We start from the raw sequence: 22,365 nt of genomic DNA, 5'->3' as shown, positions 1-22,365 counted from the left end.
CGACCAGCTATCCCTAGTAGCCACACACGCAGATGACAAGCAACGTGAGTTCGACTGGGACAACACTACTATTATAGGACAAGCCAAACAGAGAACAGCCAGGGAATTCCTAGAGGCATGGCCCTCATCCACAGATTCAATCAATAAGCACATCGCCCTGGACCCAATATACCGGCCACTGCAGCAGACAGCTGGAACTGACACCCGGAAGGGGCAGATACAAACCACTACAGAGGAAACATCACAGAAGCACTTCCCAGGAGGCTCCCAAGCCCTGAGGATGTCACCTAGACAGGGGACGAAACGTCTGCAACACAAATTCCCAGCTCGGCGAACAGAACCACAACAACGGGCACCCGGGCTACAAATCTTCGCACAAACTTTCAGCAAAATTGTCTTTTCAGCTTCAAGGCTTCCTGAAGGTCGTTTGGGTTTATAATTAAGCCAGGTCCTTGGTAATATTTAATCTCAGCAACATCTACAGGCAAACATCTCTCGCTCTGCCTTATCACCTACAACCCCTCAGCAACAGACCACTGAGCAGGGGCCCCCTTTTCCCCCTCCTGGGGCCCTACGTCCCCTCAATATTCCCTCCCTACCTCCATAACCTCTCCCAGCCCTGACAAATCCCCCTCAGGCCTGCTACGCCCCCTCCCTCCAGCTCCTACACCCCTGTCCCTCTGTGTTCCCATGCCAGCACCCCCCCCCACCCACCTTTTCATAAAGCAGTGGAATCCGAGCCCCCTATCTGTCTGAGCATCTCTCCTCCATCCGCTCCCCCCCTTTCCCTCTGCCAGTTGTGAGATGTCATTTTCTTAAACTCATTCCCTCGCGCTCTCCCTCACCTCCTGTAATCTCTACCCCATTCTGCTGTCTCACCCTCCTTGCTTCGATCTCTCTCCCTCTTTCTACCCCCCCCCACCTCGTTCTCTCCCACCCCTTCCTGTGGCCTTTAACTAACCTAACCCTCTCACCGTCCTCTAACGCCACCCTGTATCAGGGGCAGCATTAACCCTTTTGTTCTGTCACTGCATTGTTGTAGCGCCCTAGCCGAGGTATAATAATCACTCTTCCGTTTCTTCGAGGCTTGTTAAGAGTTTATTCCGAGTTTCCCCCCGATCCTTCTCACCCCCGGTCACAGCTCCTGGCGAAACCTCACTGAGCACAGAGCCATCTGTCTCGTGTAATGTTCATCAAAACGTTCGTTCTCAGCCACCGTGAAGTGGTTCTTCCAGTCTCCCACCTCACCTGGGAGGGAGGGAGAGAAGGAAAGAGGGGGTGAGAGAGAGAAAGATTGTATAAACATTGTTGTAGAGTAAATGATGTGAGTCACCTGACCCACTTCGTGCTCTTGACCCCTTCATCGCTCCGAGATTGTCTCAGCCAGTCTCTGCACTGCATTTTGTAGATGGTACATAGTGCTGTCCCACTGCGGTGGTAGGTGTTGAAGGTGGGGGGTCAGCATCTCGATCGAGGGAGGGGGCTGTTTTGTCCCGGGTGGTGTTGAGCTTCGCAAGTTTTGTCAGAGTTGCCGCCATCCAGGGCAAGTAGGGGGAGTATTCCCTCACCCTCCTGACTTGTGTCCCGTCGATGGTGGGACGGGGCTTTGGGGGTGGATGGAGTCAGGAGGGGAGTTACTCGCTGCAGGATTCCTAGCCTCTGACCTACTCCTGAATCCACAGGATTGATAGGGGGCAGGGTCCGGGTCAGTTTCTGCTCAATGGGAACCCCCAGGATGTTGATAGTGGGGGGGGAGGGGGGGATTCAGTGACGGTAACACCATTGAACGTCAAGGGGGCGATGGTTAGATTCTCTCTCAATGGGAACCCCCAGGATGTTGATAGTGGGGGGGAGGGGGGATTCAGTGACGGTAACACCATTGAACGTCAAGGGGGCGATGGTTAGATTCTCTCTCAATGGGAACCCCCAGGATGTTGATAGTGGGGGGGAGGGGGGGATTCAGTGACGGTAACACCATTGAACGTCAAGGGGGCGATGGTTAGATTCTCTCACCCCACCCTTATGTCTACTGATCCTTGACCTCCCGTCACTGACTTTGAACCCACCTTTTCTCATGAACCTTGAGATGGATCGGTCCATGACGTAACTTGGAAACGTGCTGTAATTAGCCATTGGGTTGTCCTTCATGACCTTGAAAGAGGAGAGGTGGACAATCTTCTCGGACATCATCTTCCAGAACCTTCCCCATGAACCGGGCCACCTTCTGGATCTCCCGCCTGGGGTTCTAGATGGAGAGGAGCAAAGGAGAGAGTGATTAGAGCTCCCGGGTCATGGAGAGGGTCTTTGCAGGGTCAGGGGTGAGGGAGAGGGTCCATGCAGGGGCAGGGGTCAGAGACAGGGTCCATGCAGGGTTAGAGGTCAGAGACAGGGTCCATCCAGGGTCAGGGGTTAGTGAGAGGGTCCATCCAGACCCTGACATCTCTTGTCTCCCTCTCCCACCCCCTCCCTCTCCATCCCAGCCCCTCTCTGCCCTCTCCGTTCTCACTCTGTCACACCCTCTAACCCTCGTTCTCCCCCACACTCTCTCCATCTTTACCTCCTTCATGTCTTCATAAAAGAGGAAGAGAATCCGATTTTTCTCCTTCGCTTCCCACCAGCCCTTCGCATGGTCATACCAGGATCCCCAGGAAACTGGAACACACAGAGATCGCACAGTCAGATCCCAGTCTCCCTCCCCTCAAAACCCACTGCCACTGGCTCAAAGATTCAACACAGACAGTGTAGAGGGAGCTTTACTCTGTATCTAACCCCCTGCTGTCCCTGTCCTGGGAGGGTTTGATGGGGGACAGTGTAGAGGGAGCTTTACTCTGTATCTAACCCCTTGCTGTCCCTGTCCTGGGAGGGTTTGATGGGGGGACAGTGTAGAGGAAGATATTTCTCACCTTGACCATCCATGAAACTTTGGAGGAATTCCTGCCAGGTCCCAGGCTGAGGCATGTTTTTCATCATCCGATTGAAGTGAAAGTAGGAGACCGCATTATCCTTGGCATTGCGAGCGACTACAATTGTCTGGGAGCAGGGAGAAAGATGCATTCATCAATCCCTTCAGTATCTCCTTGCCCCAAAAACCTATCCATCTCCCAGTCTCCCACACACTCCCCGTGTCCCTCAGTGTCTCCCCCCTCAGTCCCGTACCTTACAGTCCTGCTCCCAGAAGGATTTGGGAACGAGTTGGAAAGGGAGGTGGGTTTTGATTATCCGGGGTGACTCCATCTTCTCAACCTGCTCGATTCCTGCAATTACAGAGTCACTGAGATGTGCAGCTGGGAAACTCACCCTTCAGTTCAACTCGTCCGCGCCGGCCAGATATCCTCAACTTGTCTAGTCCATTTGCCAGCACTTCACCCATATCCCTCCAAACCCTTCCTACTCATATACCCATTCAGATACCTTTTAAATGTTGTCATTGTATCAGCCTGCACCACTTCCTCTGGCAGTTCATTCCATACACGTACCACCCTCTGTGTGAAAACGTTGTCCGTTAGGTCCCTTTTATATCTTTCCCCTCTCACTCTAAACCTATGCCGTCTAGTTCTGGAATTCCCCACCTCAGAGAAAAGGTCTATTTATGCCATCCATGCCCCCCTCATGATTTTATAAACCTCGATAAGGTCACCCCTCAGCCTCCGACGCTCCAGGGAAAACAGCCCCAGCCTGTTCAGCCTCTCCCTGTAGCTCAAACCCTCCAATATCCTTGTAAATCTTTTCTGAACCCTTTCCCAACATCTTTCCGATAGGAAGGAGACCAGAATTACACGCAATATTCCAACAGTGGCCCCTAACCAATGTCCTGTATAGCCGCAACATGACCCTCCCAGCTCCTGTACTCAATACTCTGACCAATAAAGGAAAGCATACCAAACGCTGCCTTCACTATCCTATCTACCTGCGACTCCACTTTCAAGGAGCTATGAACCTGCACTCCAAGGTCTCTGTGTTCAGCAACACTCCCTAGGACCTTATCATTAAGGGTATAAGTCCTGCTAAGATTTGCTTTCCCAAAATGCAGCCCCTCGCATTGATCTGAATTAAACTCCATCTGCCACTTCTCGGCCCATTGGCCCATCTGGTCCCGATCCTGTTGTCATCTGAGGGAACCCTCTTCGCTGTCCACTACAGAGTCTCGTCTCCAAACTTTCTAACGATACATACTATTAATTAATTCCAACAGGGTTACAACGGGCCAGGGGTCCCACACGTTTTCCTCCCACCTCCCTCCCCAGGGGTACAGGGGGACACTGACAGAGACACTCACCGCTGGGAAGATTGAGCGGGCCAGGGAAAAACTCCAGGAAGGGGATGCGATCGTAGACAGGAGCCCGTCTACACACCTCCACATCGGCCTCACAGTTAATGAGATCCACAATTTCCTGGGTCCAGGTGGTCCCTACGGAGGGAGTGTGTGTGTGAAGGTCATGGTGTAAAGTATAACAAATGATCCATTATTCAACCACCGAGTAACCTGAGACACTTCTATCTCCCCCCTCCCCTCTCAATCTGTCTGGCTCTTGACCACACCATTTCCCTCTACCCTGAGGCTCTCCCTCTCCCTCCGCCCTGTGACCCTCTCCTCTGCCCTGTGACCCTCTCTCCCTCTCCCTCTGCCCTGTGACCCTCTCTCTCTCTCCCTCTCCCTCTGCCCTGTGACCCTCTCTCCCTCTCCCTCCGCCCCTCACCTGCTTTGGGGTAGGTTGCGATGAGTAGATCCCCGGCCTTTGCCTGGAAAGTCTCCACCAGGCTCCAGTTGTCTGCGATCCAGTCTGGGAACGCCACGTCCTGGACCAGTTTAACCTGGGGCCTGGTCAGCACACAGTCCTTCAGGTCAGAGTGAGACCCCGTCTCCATCCCTCAGGCCTGGAACCGGGACACACACACACAGGTCAGTTCACCCACACCCTCAGGGAGTGAGAGAGCCTCATCCCCCATCCCTAGCACTCTTCCCCCATACATGCACACTCACTCGCACACATGCGCATACACACTGTCTCAGGCGCGCACACACACACTCTTCTCTCTGTAATATATTGACTCTCTCTCTCTCTCAAACATACTGCCTCTTCCTCTGCCTCCTTTATACTGACACAAACCCCCTCTCTCGCTCCCTCTCGTACCGATACGTGACTTGGAACAGCCGGTGTTGGACTGGGGTGGACGAAGTTAAAGTCCCACAACACCAGGTTATAGTCCAACGGGTTTATTTAACATCATACTGACACACACTTCCTCTCTCTCTCTCTCTCTCTCACACTGACGCACGCTCCCCTCTCTCTCTGACACACGCACGCCCCCCCTCTCACTGACACACATACCCACCTCTCTCTCTGACACACGCACGCCCCCCCCCACTGACACACATACCCCTCTCTCCGTCTAACACACACACGCCCCCCCGCCTCACTGACACACATACCCCCCTCTCTGTCTGACACACACATGCCCCTCTCTCTCTCTGACACACATACCCCCCCCTCTCTGACACACACACGCCCCCCCCTCACTGACACACATACCCCCCTCTCTGTCTGACACACACACGCCCCTCTCTCTCACTGACACACATACCCCCCCTGTCTGACACACACACGCCCCTCTCTCTCACTGACACACATACCCCCCTCTCTCTCTGACACACACACGCCCCTCTCTCTCACTGACACACACCCCCCCCTCTCTCTCTGACACACACACGCCCCTCTCTCTCACTGACACACATACACCCCCCTCTCTCTCTGACACACACACGCCCCTCTCTCTCACTGACACACATACCCCCCCCCTCTGACACACACACGCCCCTCTCTCTCACTGACACACATACCCCCCCTCTCTGACACACACACGCCCCTCTCTCTCTCTGACACACGCACGCCCCCCCCTCTGTCTGACACACGCACGCCCCCCTCTCTGACACACATACCCCCCTCTCACTCTGACACCCACACGCCCCCCTCTCTCACTGACACACACGCCCCCCCCTCACTCTGACACCCACACGCCCCCCCCTCACTCTGACACCCACACGCCCCCCCCTCACTGACACACACGCCCCCCCCTCACTGACACACACGCCCCCCCCTCACTGACACACACGCCCCCCTCTCACTGACACACACGCCCCCCTCTCACTGACACACACGCCCCCCTCTCACTGTGACACCCACGCCCCCCCCTCACTCTGACACCCACACGCCCCCCTCTCACTGACACACACGCCCCCCTCTCACTCTGACACCCACACGCCCCCCTCACTCTGACACCCACACGCCCCCTCTCACTGACACACACGCCCCCCCCTCACTCTGACACCCACACGCCCCCCTCACTCTGACACCCACACGCCCCCCCCCCCTCACTGACACACGCCCCCCCCACTCTGACACCCACACGCCCCCCTCTCACTGACACACAAGCCCCCCCCCACTCTGACACCCACACGCCCCCCTCTCACTCTGACACCCACACGCCCCCCTCTCACTGACACACACGCCCCCCCCTCACTCTGACACCCACACGCCCCCCCCTCACTGACACACATGCCCCCCCTCTCACTGACACACACGCCCCCCTCTCACTGACACACACGCCCCCCTCTCACTGACACACACGCCCCCCCCCTCTCACTGACACACACGCCCCCCCTCTCACTGACACACACGCCCCCCCCTCACTGACACACACGCCCCCCTCTCTCACTGACACACACGCCCCCCTCTCTCACTGACACACACGCCCCCCCTCTCACTGACACACACGCCCCCCCCTCTCACTGACACACACGCCCCCCCCTCTCACTGACACACACGCCCCCCCCTCTCTCACTGACACACACGCCCCCCCTCTCTCACTGACACACACGCCCCCCCTCTCACTGACACACACGCCCCCCTCTCTCACTGACACACACGCCCCCCTCTCTCACTGACACACACGCCCCCCCCCTCTCACTCTGACACACACACGCCCCCCCCCTCTCTCACTGACACACGCACGCCCCCCTCACTGACACACGCACGCCCCCCCCCCCTCACTGACACACGCACGCCCCTCTATCTCTCTTAGCCCATGACAGTGAGGAGACAGAGACTCAACGAAAGATACGGACATGGTGAGAGAGACACAGACACAGACACAGGGAGGATTTGAGGGGGAGGGGGTGTAACCTACTGACTCTGTCAGTGAGGAGCCCAGGGCTGTCTGTGAGAGACTCCCGCTGTGGACTCTGAACAACTGGACACCAGTCCACCCGTTACTTTGGGAAGGCACAGGGTAATCTGATTGGTGGCTGGGGAGAAGGGGAGGGAGCTGGAAGGGTGTATCCAACTGACAGAGAGGAGTGCTCACTGTCCGCTCCAGGACAGTGTCAGAGCGCTGGGAGATTGGAGAGCATCTCTCTCTCTTTCTTTTTCTTCCTTTTTCTTTCTCTTTTTCTCTCTCCCTTTTTTCTCTCCTTTTTCTCTCTCCCTCTTTTTCTGTCGCTCTCTGTCTCTTTTTTCCTCTTTCTCTCTCTCGCTCTCTTTTTCTCGCTCTCTTTCACGCCCTCGCTCTTCCTCTGTCTCACCCATCTAGAAGTTTCCCCCTGGGCCCTGTCCATTGCTCAGTCAGCCCGTGGACACTGCACTCAGGCCAGTTCCATGGAAAGGGTGGGTGGGTGTGAGGGGAGTGTTAGGGTGGATCCTCTCGGAGTGAGCTCCAGAACAATGGAGCTTTGTGTACCGTATGGACAGGGCCCAGCTCTCCTGTTAGCCATGAACCCAGGCGTGTGACTTCCATGTGGACAGGATGCAGGAGCTCAATGCCCTCAGCCTGGTAACTCAGCAACGTTGTCTTTTCAGCTTCCAGGCTTCCTGAAGGGTGTTTGGGTTTATAATTAGGGTGGGTCCTTGGTCATATTTAATCCCAGCAACATCTTCAGGCAAACATCTCTCGCTCTGCCTTATCCCAACCCTATCTCCCAATCTCCTTCACCACCCTGCACCCACTCCCGATCTCTGTAACCCCCTGCACCCCTCCCTATCTCTGTAACCCCCTACACCCCCTCCCTATCTCTGTAACCCCCTGCACCCCCTCCCTATCCCTGTAACCCCCCTACACCCCTTCCCTATCTCTGTAACCCCCTGCACTCCCTCCCTATCCCTGTAACCCCCCTACACCCCTTCCCTGTCTCTGTAACCCCCCCTACACCCCCTTCCTATCTCTGTAACCCCCCTACACTCCCTCCATATCTCTGTAACCCCCCTGCACCCCCTCCCTATCTCTGTAACCCCCTACACCCCCCTCCCTGTCTCTGTAACCCCCTCTCTCTTTCTCTTTCTCCTTCTGTCTCTCTCTCTCCTTCCTTTTCCCTGTCTCTCCCTCTCCCTCTCGCACAATCCCTTTCCCTCTCCCATCACACTCTCTCTCTTTCTCTGTCCCTCTGCCTTCTGCTTATTCCTCATGCATGTGTCCCTGGATTGCACCTTACTCACCCTCCAGTTCAACTCTCCACCCCCAAAATCTGCCCCTTTTTTCCAAATCCCGGTCCTCGATCAATGATTTTTTTTTTCCCCCACCTGAACCTTGAACTTTGAACTTTGTCACGTTATGATCACTATTTCTGAAATGCTGTTTGGGCTGCCTTGTTTTTCCTAGGCCCCAACACTGCCCCTTCCCTGACAGGACTGGAAATGCAGTGTCCAGGAACGCTCCCCTCCACCCCTCACTGTTTGGGGGATCTGTAGTAAATACGCTTTTGTTATGTCACTGAATTGCAGTAGCGCCTGTCTGAGGTGAAATAATCACACTTCTGTGTTATCGAGGCTTGTTAAGAGTTTATTCTGAGTTCCCCCGATCCTTCTCGTCCCAGTCACAGCTCCTGGCGAAACCTCACCGAGCACGGAGCCATCTGTCTCTCGTAATGTTCATCAAAACGTTCATTCTCAGCCACCGTGAAATGGGTCTTCCAGTCTCCCACCTCACCTGGGAGGGAGGGATGGAGGGAGAGGGGGAAACAGGGAGGGAGAGGGTGGGAGGGAGAGAGGGAGAGACAGAGGGAGGGAGAGGGTGGGAGGGAGAGAGGGAGAGACAGAGGGAGGGAGAGGGGGAAACAGGGAGGGAGAGGGTGGGAGGGAGAGACAGAGGGAGGGAGGGTGAGAGAGGGGGGAAACAGGGAGGGAGAGGGTGGCAGGGAGAGAGGGAGAGACCGAGGGTGGGAGGGAGACAGGGTGGGAGAGGGCGAGACAGAGGGAGAGAGAGACAGAGGGAGGGAGAGGGGGGAACAGGGAGGGAGAGACAGTGGGAGGGAGAGACAGATAGAGGGAGGGAGAAAGAGACGGAGGGAGGGAGAAAGAGACGGAGGGAGGGAGAGGGGGGAACAGGGAGGGAGAGGGAGAGACAGAGGGAGGGGGAAGCAGGGAGGGGGAGACGGAGGGAGAGGGTGGGAGAGAGAGAGACGGAGGGTGGGAGGGAGAGAGAGAGACGGAGGGTGGGAGGGAGAGAGAGACGGAGGGTGGGAGGGAGAGAGAGACGGAGGGTGGGAGAGAGAGACGGAGGGAGGGAGGGAGAGAGAGACAGAGGGAGGGAGAGGGTGGGAGGGAGAGAGGGGGGAATGGGGGGGAGAGAGACAGAGGGTGGGAGGGAGAGAGGGGGGAATGGGGGGGAGAGAGAGACAGGGAGGGAGAGGGTGGGAGGGAGAGAGGGGGGAATGGGGGGGAGAGAGACAGAGGGTGGGAGGGAGAGAGGGGGGAATGGGGGGGAGAGAGAGAGAGAGAGAGAGACGGAGGGAGGGAGAAACAGGGTGGGAGGGAGGTAGAGGGTGCACAGGAGAGAGGTAGGGAAGGAGGGACCCAGAGGCAGACAGGGAGAGATGGTGTCAATCCCATGGATGAGTAGGTGATGGGAGAGAACTGAGCCCCTCCATCCCCTTGCCCCTTTTCAGAGCCCACCGCCCCTTGTCATCGCTCAGAGGGAACCTCAGCGAGTCTCTGCAGTGGGTCTTGTAGAGGGTACACACTGCTGTCTCTCTGCTTCGAGGGGGGGGGTGGGGAGGGAGTGAATGTTGAAGGTGGGGGTCAGCATCTCGATGGGGTGGGGAATGGGGGGGAGGGGCTGCTCTGTCCCGGACGGTGTCGAGCTTCTCGAGTGTTGTCGGAGATGCCCCCACCCTCCTGATTCATCGATCATGGGACCGGCTTTGAGCAGCGGGAGTCCGGATGTGAGTAATTCGCTGCTGGACTCCCAGCCTCTGACCTGCTCCTGGAGCCACAGGATTGAGATGGGGCTGGGTCCGGGTCAGTTTCTGCTCAATGGGAACCTCTAGGACGTTGATAGTGGGGGGAGGTTTCAGTGATGGTAACACCATTGAACACCAAGGGGGCAATGGTTAGATTCTCTCTCACCTCACCCTTTGGACCTCTGACCCTTGACCTTCTCCCACCTTGAGTTTGAACCCACCTTTTCTCATGAACCTGGAGATGGATTGGTCCATGGTTGGTACTGTGGTGTAATTGGCCTGTGGGTTGTCCCTCATGACCTTGAAAGAGGAGAGATGGATAATCTTCTCGAGGACGTCATCTTCCAGAACCTTCCCCATGAACCGGGCCACCTTCTGGATCTCCCGCCTGGGGTTCTAGATGGAGAGGAGCAAAGGAGAGAGGGGTTAGAGCTCCCGGGGTCAGGGAGAGGGTCCGTCCAGGGTCAGGGGTCAGTGAGAGGGTCCATGCAGGGTCAGGGGTCAGGGAGAGGGTCCATCCAGACCGTCTGGTCGTTTGTCTCCCTCCCCCCTCTCCCTCCCTCTCCATCCTAGCCCATCTCTGCCCCCTCCGTTCTCGCTCTGTCACACCCTCCAACCCTCGTTCTCCCCCCACACTCTCTCCATCTTTACCTCCTTCATGTCTTCATAAAAGAGGAAGAGAATCCGATGCTTCTCCTTCGCTTCCCACCAGCCCTTCGCATGGTCATACCAGGATCCCCAGGAAACTGGAACACACAGAGATCGCACAGTCAGATCCCAGTCTCCCTCCCCTCAAAACCCACTGCCACGGGGTCAAAGATTCAACACAGACAGTGTAGAGGGAGCTTTACTCTGTATCTAACCCCCTGCTATCCCTGTCCCAGGCGTGAACAGTGCAGAGCATGATATTTCTCACCTTGACCCTCCATGAAATTCCGGAGGAATTCCTGCCAGGTCCCAGGCTGAGGCATGTTTTGGGACATCCGATGGAAGTGAAAGTAGGAGACCACGTTATCCTTGGCATTTCGAGCGACTACAATTACCTGGGGACAGGGAGAAAGATGCATTCATCAATCCCACAGTATCTCCCCAACAAAAATCAAACCATCTCTCCATCTCCTGCAATCTCCCCGTGTCCCTCAGTCCCGTACCTTACAGTCCTGCTCCCAGAAGGATTTGGGAACGAGTTGGAAAGGCAGGTGGGTTTTGACCGTCCGCGGTGACTCCATCTTCTCCAACAGCTCGATTCCTGCAATTAACCCGGACAGGGTTAGCCCGGGCTGGGGGGGTCCCACACGTTATCCTCCCTCCTCCCCCCACCCAGGGGTCTGATGAAGACACTGACTCTGCCAGGGGTATGGTGGGTGGGGGTAGTCACTGAGAGAGACACTCACCGCTGGGAAGATTGGGCTGACGTTGGAATAACTCCAGGAAGGGGATGCGGTCGTAGACAGGAGCCCGTCTACACACCTCCACATCGGCCTCGCAGTTAATGAGATCCACAATTTCCTGCATCCATGTGGTCCCTACGGAGGGAGGGAACGAGAGGGTAAGAGAACAGAGGAAGAGAGGCAGAGATGTCAGAAGGAGAGAGAGAGAGAGAGAGAGAGACACAGAGGGAAGGTCAGGGTGTGAAATATAAACGTAGTCAATAATTCAACCAGACCCTGGGGCCCGATCACTCTACCCTGGAAACTCTCCCTCTGTCCTGGAGCCCCGGAGCCCTCTCTCCCTCCGCACTGGGGCCATGTGTCTCCCTCCACCCTGGGGCCCTATCACTCCACACTGGGGCCCTATCACTCCACACTGGGGCCCTCTCTCCCTCTGTCATGGGGCCCTCTCCCTCCACCCTGGGGTCCTATCACTCCACCCTGGAAACTCTCCCTCCGCCCTGGGCCCCTCCCTCCATCCCTCCGCCCTGGGCCCCTCTCTCCCTCCGCCCTGGGGCCCCCTCTCCCTCTGTCATGGGGCCATGTGTCTCCCTCCACCCAGGGGCCCTATCACTCCACCCTGGAAACTCTCCCTCTGTTCTAGGGTCCCCTCTCTCCCTCTCCCTCCGCCCTGTGACCCTCTCTCCCTCTCCCTCGGCCCTGTGACCCTCTCTCCCTCTCCCTCCGCCCCTCACCTGCTTTGGGGTAGGTTGCGATGAGTAGATCCCCGGCCTTTGCCTGGAAAGTCTCCACCAGGCTCCAGTTGTCTGCGACCCAGTCTGGGAACGCCACGTCCTGGACCAGTTTAACCTGGGGCTTGGTCAGCACACAGTCCTTCAGGTCAGAGTGAGACTCCGTCTCCATCCCTCAGGCCTGGAACCGGGACACACACACACACGGGTCAGTTCACCCACTCTCCCTGGGGAGCGAGAGACAGAGACACAGAGAGATGGAGATAGAGAGATGTAGATAGACAGAGAGAGAGAGACAGTGAGAGAGAGAGAGAAGTTCCTCCCCCTCTCAGCCTTAAGTTGGTGTCCCTTCACTCTGAGACTGTGCCCTCTGTCCCTGGACTCTCCCATCAGGGGAAACATTCTCTCAGCCCTGACCCTGTCAAGCCCCTTTAAGGATCCTGAATGTTTCAATGGGATCCTCTCTCTCTCTTCAAACTTCACGGGGGAGAGTCCCACCCTGTCTAACCTTTACTCAGAACGCAATCCTCACACCTCTCTCTCTCTCTCTCTCTCTGACCTTTGTCTGTCTCTCAGCACATCAGCTCTCCCTCAAATTGAAAAGATCTATATTCCCATATGCTCACACATAGACACTCCCTCACAGTCACACACTCCCTTACACACACACTTTCACCCAGACACACTCACATTCTCTCTCTTATGCTCACACACAGACACACACAAACTCTCTCTCTCTTTTTCTCTCTCTCTCTCTCTCTCTCTCTCTCTCTCTCTCTCTCTCTCACGCGCAAACAAACACAAAATGTTGTCAGCCCATGACAATGAGGAGAGAGAAGGAGACCCAGCGAGAGACACGGACAGAGGGAGGGAGGGACAGGGACACAGAGGGAGGGTGGGACAGAGAGACCCAGCGAGAGACGGGGACACAGAGGGAGGGAGGGACAGAGAGACCCAGCGAGAGACGGGGACACAGAGGGAGGGAGGGACAGAGAGACCCAGCGAGAGACGGGGACACAGAGGGAGGGAGGGACAGAGAGACCCAGCGAGAGACGGGGACACAGAGGGAGGGAGGGAGGGACAGAGAGACCCAGTGAGGGACAGGGACACAGAGGAGGGTGGTTTTGAAGGGGGTGTTACCTACAGGATCTCAGTCAGTGAGGAGTTCAGGGCTGTCTGTGTGAGACTCCCGCTGTGGACTCTGAACAACTGAGCACCAGTCCACCCGTCACTTTGGGAAGGCACAGGGTAATCTGATTGGTGGCTGGGGAGAAGGGGAGGGAGCTGGAAGGGTGTATACAACTGACAGAGAGGAGTGCTCACTGTCCGCTCCAGGACAGTGTCAGAGCGCTGGGATACTGGAGAGGAGCTGTGAGAGAGACCCCTCTCTCTCTCCCTCTCCCTCCCCATTTGTTTCTCTCTCTCTCTGCCCCCACAAACGCGCTGTCTCGCCACACACACACACTCTCTCTCTCTCTCTCTCTCTCTCTCTCTCTCTCTCTCTGCATTCCCACACTCTCTCTCCCTCTGCAGGTTTGGGGTCCATTGGGGATGGTGTAGAGGAGGAGGGAACGAGAAGGGGTTTGGGGTCCCATTGGAGACGGTGTAGAGCAGGAGGGCACGGGAAGGGGTTTGCAGTCCCATTGGGGACGGTGTAGAGCAGTAGTGAACGGGAAGGGGTTTGGGGTCCCATTGGAGACCGTGTAGAGCAGGAGGGATTGGGAAGGGGTTTGGGGTCCCATTGGGGACGGTGTAGAGCGGGAGGGAACGGGCAGGGGTTTGGGGTCCCATTGGGGACGGTGTAGAGCGGGAGGTAACGGGCAGGGGTTTGGGGTCCCATTGGAGACGGTGTAGAGCGGGAGGGAACGGGAAGGGGTTTGGGGTCCCATTGGGGACGGTGTAGAGCGGGAGGGAACGGGCAGGGGTTTGGGGTCCCATTGGGGACAGTGTAGAGCGGGAGGAAACGGGGAAGGGGTTTGGGGTCCCATTGGGGACGGTGTAGAGCGGGAGGGAACGGGCAGGGTTTTGGAGTCCCATTGGGGACGGTGTAGAACAGTAGTGAACGGGAAGGGGTTTGGGGTCCCATTGGGGACGGTGTAGAGCGGGAGGGAACGGGAAGGGGTTTGGGGTCCCATTGGGGACGGTGTAGAGCGGGAGTGAACGGGAAAGGGTTTGGGGTCCCATTGGGGACGGTGTAGAGCGAGAGGGAACGGGACAGGGTTTGGGGTCCCATTGGGGACGGTGTAGAGCGGGAGGGAACGGGAAGGGGTTTGGAGTCCCATTGGGGACGGTGTAGAGCAATAGTGAACGGGAAGGGGTTTGGGGTCCCATTGGGGACGGTGTAGAGCGGGAGGGAACGGGGAAGGGGTTTGGGGTCCCATTGGGGACGGTGTAGAGCAGGAGGGAACGGGAAGGGGTTTGGGGTCCATTGGAGATGGTGCAGAGCGGGAGAGAATGGAAAAGGGTTTGGCGTCCCATTGGAGACAGTGTAGAGCAGGAGGGGACGGGAAGGGGTTTGGGGTCCCATTGGGGATGGTGTAGACCGGGAGGGAACGGGAAGGGGTTTGGGGTCCATTGGGGACGGTGTAGAGCGGGAGGGAACGGGAAGGGGTTTGGGGTCCATTGGAGATGGTGTAGAGCGGGAGAGAATGGAAAAGGGTATGGGGTCCCATTGGAGACTGTGTAGAGCAGGAGGGAACGGGAAGGGGTTTGGGGCCCACTGGGGACGATGTAGAGCCGGAGGGAACGGGAAGGGGTTTGGGGTTCCATTGGGGACGGTGTAGAGCCCGAGGGAATGGGAAGGGTTTTGGGGTCCCATTGGGGACGGTGTAGAGCAGGAGGGAACGGGAAGGGGTTTGGGGTCCCATTGGGGACGGTGTAGAGCCAGGAGGGAAGGAGAAGGGGTTTGGGGTCCCATTGGGGACGGTGTAGAACAGGAGGGGACAGGGAGGGGTTTGGGGTCCCATTGGGGACGGTGTTGAACGGGAGGGGACAGGGAGGGGTTTGGGGTCCCATTGGGGACGGTGTAGAACGGGAGGGAACGGGTAGGGGTTTGGGGTCCCATTGGGGACGGTGTAGAGCAGGAGGGAACGGGTAGGGGTTTGGGGTCCCATTGGGGACGGTGTAGAGCGGGAGGGAACGGGGAAGGGGTTTGAGGTCCATTGGGGACGGTGTAGAGCGGGATGGAACGGGAAGGGGTTTGGGCTCCCATTGGGTATGGTGTAGAACGGGAGGGGACAGGGAGGGGTTTGGGGTCCATTGGGGACGGTGTAGAGCGGGAGGGAACGGGAAGGAGTTTGGGCTCCCATTGGGGACGATGTAGAGCGGGAGGGGACAGGGAGGGGTTCGGGGTCCCATTGGGGACGGTGTAGAGCAGTGGGGAATGGGAAGGGGTTTGGGGCCCATTGGGGGCGGTGTAGAGCGGGAGGGAACGGGGAAGGGGTTTGGGGTCCCATTGGGGGCGGTGTAGAGCGGGAGGGAACGGGAAGGCGTTTGGGGTCCCATTGGGGACGGTGTAGAGCGGGAGGGAACGGGAAAGGGTTTGGGGTCCCATTGGGGACGGTGTAGAGCGGGTGGGAACGGGAAGGGGTTTGGAGTCCCATTGGGGACGGTGTAGAGCAATAGTGAACGGGAAGGGGTTTGGGGTCCCATTGGGGACGGTGTAGAGCGGAAGGGAAGGGGTTTGGGGTCCCATTGGGGACGGTGTAGAGCAGGAGGGAACGGGAAGGGGTTTGGGGTCCATTGGGGACGGTGTAGAGCAGGAGGGAACGGGAAGGGGTTTGGGGTCCATTGGAGATGGTGTAGAGCGGGAGAGAATGGAAAAGGGTTTGGAGTCCCATTGGAGACAGTGTAGAGCGGGAGGGAACGGGAAGGGGTTTGGGGTCCATTGGGGACGGTGTAGAGCGGGAGGGAACGGGAAGGGGTTTGGGGTTCCATTGGGGACGGTGTAGACCGGGAGGGAACGGGAAGGGGTTTGGGGTCCCATTGGGGACGGTGTAGAGCGGGAGGGAACGGGAAAGGGGTTTGGGGTCCATTGGGGACAATGTAGAGCCGGAGGGAACGGGAAGGGGTTTGGGGTTCCATTGGGGACGGTGTAGAGCCCGAGGGAACGGGAAGGGTTTTGGGGTCCCATTGGGGACGGTGTAGAGCAGGAGGGAACGGGAAGGGGTTTGGGGTCCCATTGGGGACGGTGTAGAGCCAGGAGGGAAGGAGAAGGGGTTTGGGGTCCCATTGGGGACGGTGTAGAACAGGAGGGGACAGGGAGGGGTTTGGGGTCCCATTGGGGACGGTGTTGAACGGGAGGGGACAGGGAGGGGTTTGGGGTCCCATTGGGGACGGTGTAGAACGGGAGGGAACGGGTAGGGGTTTGAGGTCCATTGGGGACGGTGTCGAGCGGGATGGAACGGGAAGGGGTTTGGGCTCCCATTGGGGATGGTGTAGAACGGGAGGGGACAGGGAGGGGTTTGGGTTCCATTGGGGACGGTGTAGCGTGGGATGGAACGGGAAGGGGTTTGGGGTTCCATTGGGGACGGTGTAGAGCCCGAGGGAATGGGAAGGGTTTTGGGGTCCCATTGGGGACGGTGTAGAGCGGGATGGAACGGGAAGTGGTTTGGGCTCCCATTGGGGATGGTGTAGAGCGGGAGGGAACGGGAAAGGGTTTGGGGTCCTATTGGGGACGGTGTAGAGCGGGTGGGAACGGGAAGGGGTTTGGAGTTCCATTGTGGACGGTGTAGAGCAATAGTGAACGGGAAGGGGTTTGGGGTCCCATTGGGGACGGTGTAGAGCGGGAGGGAACGGGGAAGGGGTTTGGGGTCCCATTGGGGACGGTGTAGAGCCAGGAGGGAAGGAGAAGGGGTTTGGGGTCCCATTGGGGACGGTGTAGAACAGGAGGGAACGGGGAAGGGGTTTGGGGTCCCATTGGGGACGGTGTAGAGCGGGAGGGAATGGGGAAGGGGTTTGGGGTCCCATTGGGGACGGTGTAGAGCGGGAGGGAACGGGGAAGGGGTTTGGGGTCCCATTGGGGACGGTGTCACTGGGACCATTCCAGAGGCAGCTTTGGAAATTTCAGGTGGTGTTGAGGGTGAAACCTTCTGGAAGTTTCCCCCTGGGCCCTGTCCATTGCTCAGTCAGCCCGTGCACACTGCACTCAGGCCAGTTCCATGGAAAGGGTGGGTGGGAGTGAGGGGAGTGTTTGGGTGGATCCTCTCGGAGTGAGCTCCAGAACAATGGAGCTTTGTGTACCGTATGGACAGGGCCCAGCTCTCCTGTTAGCCATGAACCCAGGCGTGTGACTTCCATGTGGACAGGATGCAGGAGCTCAATGCCCTCAGCCTGGTAACTCAGCAACGTTGTCTTTTCAGCTTCCAGGCTTCCTGAAGGGTGTTTGGGTTTATAATTAGGGTGGGTCCTTGGTCATATTTAATCCCAGCAACATCTTCAGGCAAACATCTCTCGCTCTGCCTTATCACAACCCTATCTCCCAATCTCCTTCACCACCCTGCACCCACTCCCGATCTCTGTAACCCCCTGCACCCCCTCCCTATCTCTGTAACCCCCTACACCCCCTCCCTATCTCTGTAACCCCCTGCACCCCTCCCTATCTCTGTAACCCCCTACACCCCCTCCCTATCTCTGTAACCCCCTGCACCCCCTCCCTATCTCTGTAACCCCCTGCATCCCCTCCCTATCTCTGTAACCCCCTACACCCCCTCCCTATCTCTGTAACCCCCTACACCCCCTCCCTATCCCTGTAACCCCCCCTACACCCCCTCCCTATCTCTGTAACCCGGCTACACCCCCTCCCTATCCCTGTAACCCCCCTACACCCCCTCCCTATCTCTGTAACCCCCTACACACCTTCCCTATCTCTGTAAACCCCCCCACTCCCTCCCTATCTTTGTAATCCCCCGCACCCCCTCCCTATCTCTGTAACCCCCCTACACCCCCTCCCTATCTCTGTAACCCCCCCTACACCCCCTCCCTATCCCTGTAACCCCCCCCTACACCCCCTCCCTATCTCTGTAACCCCTGATCTCTCTCTCTCTCTCTCTCGTTATGATCACTACTTCCTAAATCAGTCCCATTGTTTGGGGGGGATCTGTAGTAAATACGCTTTTGTTATGTCACTGAATTGCAGTAGCGCCTGTCTGAGGTGAAATAATCACACTTCTGTGTTATCGAGGCTTGTTAAGAGTTTATTCTGAGTTCCCCCGATCCTTCTCGTCCCGGTCCCAGCTCCTGGCGAAACCTCACCGAGCACGGAGCCATCTGTCTCTCGTAATGTTCATCAAAACGTTCATTCTCAGCCACCGTGAAATGGGTCTTCCAGTCTCCCACCTCACCTGGGAGGGAGGGATAGAGGGAGAGACAGAGGGAGGGAGAGGGGGAAACAGGGAGGGAGAGGGTGGGAGGGAGAGAGGGAGAGACAGAGGGAGGGAGAGGGGGAAACAGGGAGGGAGAGGGTGGGAGGGAGAGAGGGAGAGACAGAGGGAGGGAGAGAGGGAAACAGGGAGGGAGAGGGTGGAGGGAGAGAGGGAGAGACAGAGGGAGGGAGAGGGGCAAACAGAGGGAGAGGGTGGGAGGGAGAGAGGGAGAGACAGAGGGAGGGAGAGGGGCAAACAGAGGGAGAGGGTGGGAGGGAGAGACAGAGGGAGGGAGAGGGGGGAAACAGGGAGGGAGAGGGTGGGAGGGAGAGAGGGAGAGACAGAGGGAGGGAGAGGGGGAAACAGGGAGGGAGAGGGTGGGGGGGAGAGAGGGAGAGACGGTGGGAGAGAGAGAGGGAGGGAGAGGGGGAAACAGGGAGGGAGCGAGTGGGAGGGAGAGAGAAGAGGGAGGGAGAGCGAGGGGGAAAGAGGGATGGAGAAGTTGGGAGGCATAGAGGGAGGGACAGACAGAGCGGGGTAGGGGCGGTGGGAGAGACACAGAGGGACCCAGAGGCAGACAGGGAGAGATGGTGTCAATCCCATGGATGAGTAGGTGATGGGAGAGAACTGAGCCCCTCCATCCCCTTGCCCCTTTTCAGAGCCCACCGCCCCTTGTCATCGCTCAGAGGGAACCTCAGCGAGTCTCTGCAGTGGGTCTTGTAGAGGGTACACACTGCTGTCTCTCTGCTTCGAGGGGGGGGGGGGAGGGAGTGAATGTTGAAGGTGGGGGTCAGCATCTCGATGGGGTGGGGAATAGGGGGGAGGGGCTGCTCTGTCCCGGACGGTGTCGAGCTTCTCGAGTGTTGTCGGAGCCGCCCCCTCCTCCTGTCCAGGGCGAGTGGGGAGTATCCCCTCACCCTCCCTGACTCCTGCCTCATCGATGGTGGGACAGGGCTATGGGAAGGAGTCAGGAGGGGAGTTACCCACTGCAGGGTTCCCAGCCTCTGACCTGCTCCTGGAGACACAGGATTGAGATGGGGCTGGGGTCCGGGTCAGTTTCTGCTCAATGGGAACCCCCAGGATGTTGATAGTGGGGGGGGGAGGGGGGATTCAGTGACGGTAACACCATTGAACGTCAAGGGGGCGATGGTGAGATTCTCTCTCAATGGGAACCCCCAGGATGTTGATAGTGGGGGAGGAGGGGGGATTCAGTGACGGTAACACCATTGAACGTCAATGGGGCGATGGTTAGATTCTCTCTCGATGGGAACCCCCAGGATGTTGATAGTGGGGGGAGGGGGGATTCAGTGATGGTAACACCATTGAACGTCAAGGGGGCAATGGTTAGATTCTCTCTCAATGGGAACCCCCAGGGTGTTGATAGTGGGGGGGAGGGGGGATTCAGTGATGGTAACACCATTGAACGTCAAGGGTGCAATCGCTGGATTCTTTCTCCCCCCAACAGCACTTGACCGTCTGACCCTTGACCCCCCCACTCCAAGTTTGAACCCACCTATCCTCATGAAGCTGGAGATGGATTGGTCCATGATGTTGCTGGGCAACGTTATGTAATTAGCCATTGGGTTGTCCTTCATGACCTTGAAAGAGGAGAGATGGACAATCTTCTCGAGGACGTCATCTTCCAGAACCTTCCCCATGAACCGGGCCACCTTCTGGATCTCCCTCCTGGGGTTCTAGGTGGAGAGGAGCAAAGGAGAGAGGGGTTAGAGCTCCCGGGGTCAGGGAGAGGGTCCGTCCAGGGTCAGGGGTCAGTGAGTGGGTCCATGCAGGGTCAGGGGTCAGGGAGAGGGTCCATGCAGGGTCAGGGGTCAGTGAGCAGGTCCATCCAGGGTCAGTGGTCAGTGAGAAAAATTATCCAGACCCTTCTCACTCTCCCACCCCCTCCCTCTCCCTCCCAGCCCCCTCCGTGCTCGCTCTGTCACACCCTCCAACCCTCGTTCTCCCCCACACTCTCTCCATCTTTACCTCCTTCATGTCTTCATAAAAGAGGAAGAGAATCCGATGTTTCTCCTTCGCTTCCCACCAGCCCTTCGCATGGTCATACCAGGATCCCCAGGAAACTGGAACACACAGAGATCGCACAGTCAGATCCCAGTCTCCCTCCCCTCAAAACCCACGGCCGCTGGGTCAAAGATTCAACACAGACAGTGTAGAGGGAGCTTTACTCTGTATCTAACCCCCTGCTGTCCCTGTCCTGGGAGTGTTTGATGGGGGACAGTGTAGAGGGAGCATTGCTCTGTATCTAACCCCGTGCTGTCCCTGTCCTGAGAGTGTTTGATGGGGGACAGTGTAGAGGACGGTGTTCCTCACCTTGACCCTCCATGAAATTCCGGAGGAATTCCTGCCAGGTCCCAGGGTGAGGCATGTCTTGGCACATCCGATGGAAGTGAAAGTAGGAGACCGCATTATCCTTGGCATTTCGAGCGACTACAATTACCTGGGAACAGGGAGAAAGATGCATTCATTAATCCCCTCAGTATCTCCCCCACAAATCTATCCATCTCCCAGTCTCCCACACTCTCCCCGTGTCCCTCAGTGTCTCCCCCCAACAATCTATTCATCTCCCAGTCTCCCACACTCTCCCCGTGTCCCTCAGTGTCTCCCCCCAACAATCTATCCATCTTCCAGTCTCCCACACTCTCCCCGTGTCCCTCAGTGTCTCCCCCCAACAATCTATCCATCTCCCAGTCTCCCACACTCTCCCCGTGTCCCTCAGTGTCTCCCCCCAACAATCTATCCATCTCCCAGTCTCCCGCACTCTCCCCGTGTCCCTCAGTGTCTCCCCCCAACAATCTATCCATCTCCCAGTCTCCCGCACTCTCCCCACGTCCCTCAGTGTCTCCCCCCAACAATCTATCCATCTCCCAGTCTCCCTCACTCTCCCCGTGTCCCTCAGTGTCTCCCCCCTCAGTCCCGTACCTTACAGTCCTGCTCCCAGAAGGATTTGGGAACGAGTTGGAAAGGCAGGTGGGTTTTGACCGTCCGCGGTGACTCCATCTTCTCCAACAGCTCGATTCCTGCAATTAACCCGGACAAGGTTAGCCCGGGCTGGGGGGTCCCACACGTTATCCTCCCTCCTCCCCTCCCACCCAGGGGTACGGGGGGGCACTGACTCTCCCAGGGGTGCGGTGGGAGGCAGGGGTGGGGGTAGTCACTGAGAGAGACACTCACCGCTGGGATGATTGGGCCGACGTTGGAATAACTCCAGGAAGGGGATGCGGTCGTAGACCGGAGCCCGTCTACACACCTCCACATCGGCCTCACAGTTAATGAGATCCACAATTTCCTGGGTCCAGGTGGTCCCTACGGAGGGAGGGAGAGGGTCAGAGACAGAGAAAGGGAGGGAGTGGGAGGAAGAGGACAGAGCAGCAGAGTGAAGGTCAGGGCGTAAAATATAAACATAGTCAATCATTCAACCAGACCCTCCCTAACCCACTCGCCATGTCTCCGCCCTGGGGCCCTCACCATCTCCCTCCGTCATGGGGCCCACCCTCTCCATCGTGGGACCATGTCTCTCCCTCCACCCTGGGGCCCTCACCATCTCCTTCCGTCATGTAGCACACCCTCTCCATCGTGGGGACCATGTCTCTCCCTCCACCCTGGGGCCCACCCTCTCCATCGTGGGACCATGT

At 57.7% G+C, this 22,365-nt stretch overlaps 2 protein-coding genes and 1 pseudogene across 3 annotated transcripts in view; all 3 read right to left on the bottom strand.

Annotated features, from left to right (window-relative positions):
- Window positions 1-1,135: 1,135 nt before the first annotated feature.
- LOC132812349 (sulfotransferase 1C4-like) lies at window positions 1,136-13,565 on the bottom strand (annotated as a pseudogene).
- LOC132812345 (sulfotransferase 1C4-like) overlaps window positions 8,809-22,365 on the bottom strand; it is a 27,720-nt gene continuing 14,163 nt past the window's right edge. The window contains exons 2-8 of the mRNA XM_060822920.1: window positions 12,354-12,531; window positions 11,623-11,754; window positions 11,380-11,477; window positions 11,145-11,271; window positions 10,880-10,974; window positions 10,450-10,624; window positions 8,809-8,976 (exon numbers count right to left, since the gene is read on the bottom strand). Coding sequence (XP_060678903.1) covers window positions 8,864-8,976; window positions 10,450-10,624; window positions 10,880-10,974; window positions 11,145-11,271; window positions 11,380-11,477; window positions 11,623-11,754; window positions 12,354-12,522 — 909 coding nt within the window. The 5' untranslated portion in view covers window positions 12,523-12,531 and the 3' untranslated portion in view covers window positions 8,809-8,863. The remainder of the gene's footprint in view (window positions 8,977-10,449; window positions 10,625-10,879; window positions 10,975-11,144; window positions 11,272-11,379; window positions 11,478-11,622; window positions 11,755-12,353; window positions 12,532-22,365) is intronic.
- LOC132812348 (sulfotransferase 1C4-like) overlaps window positions 18,517-22,365 on the bottom strand; it is a 6,744-nt gene continuing 2,895 nt past the window's right edge. Inside the window, exons 2-7 of one of the 2 annotated variants that reach the window (XM_060822923.1) lie at window positions 21,905-22,036; window positions 21,653-21,750; window positions 21,044-21,170; window positions 20,699-20,793; window positions 20,226-20,406; window positions 18,517-18,691 (exon numbers count right to left, since the gene is read on the bottom strand). In XM_060822923.1, coding sequence (XP_060678906.1) covers window positions 18,537-18,691; window positions 20,226-20,406; window positions 20,699-20,793; window positions 21,044-21,170; window positions 21,653-21,750; window positions 21,905-22,036 — 788 coding nt within the window. In that variant the 3' untranslated portion in view covers window positions 18,517-18,536. The remainder of the gene's footprint in view (window positions 18,692-20,225; window positions 20,407-20,698; window positions 20,794-21,043; window positions 21,171-21,652; window positions 21,751-21,904; window positions 22,037-22,365) is intronic. The other variant, XM_060822925.1, reaches the window with a different exon arrangement.

This window comes from Hemiscyllium ocellatum, unplaced genomic scaffold (genome assembly GCF_020745735.1).
Source record: "Hemiscyllium ocellatum isolate sHemOce1 unplaced genomic scaffold, sHemOce1.pat.X.cur. scaffold_2674_pat_ctg1, whole genome shotgun sequence".
In the NCBI taxonomy this organism is placed as follows: Eukaryota; Metazoa; Chordata; class Chondrichthyes; order Orectolobiformes; family Hemiscylliidae; genus Hemiscyllium; species Hemiscyllium ocellatum.
The sequence above is the reverse complement of the archived record's forward strand: the minus strand, read 5'-3'. Positions and strand labels throughout refer to the sequence as shown.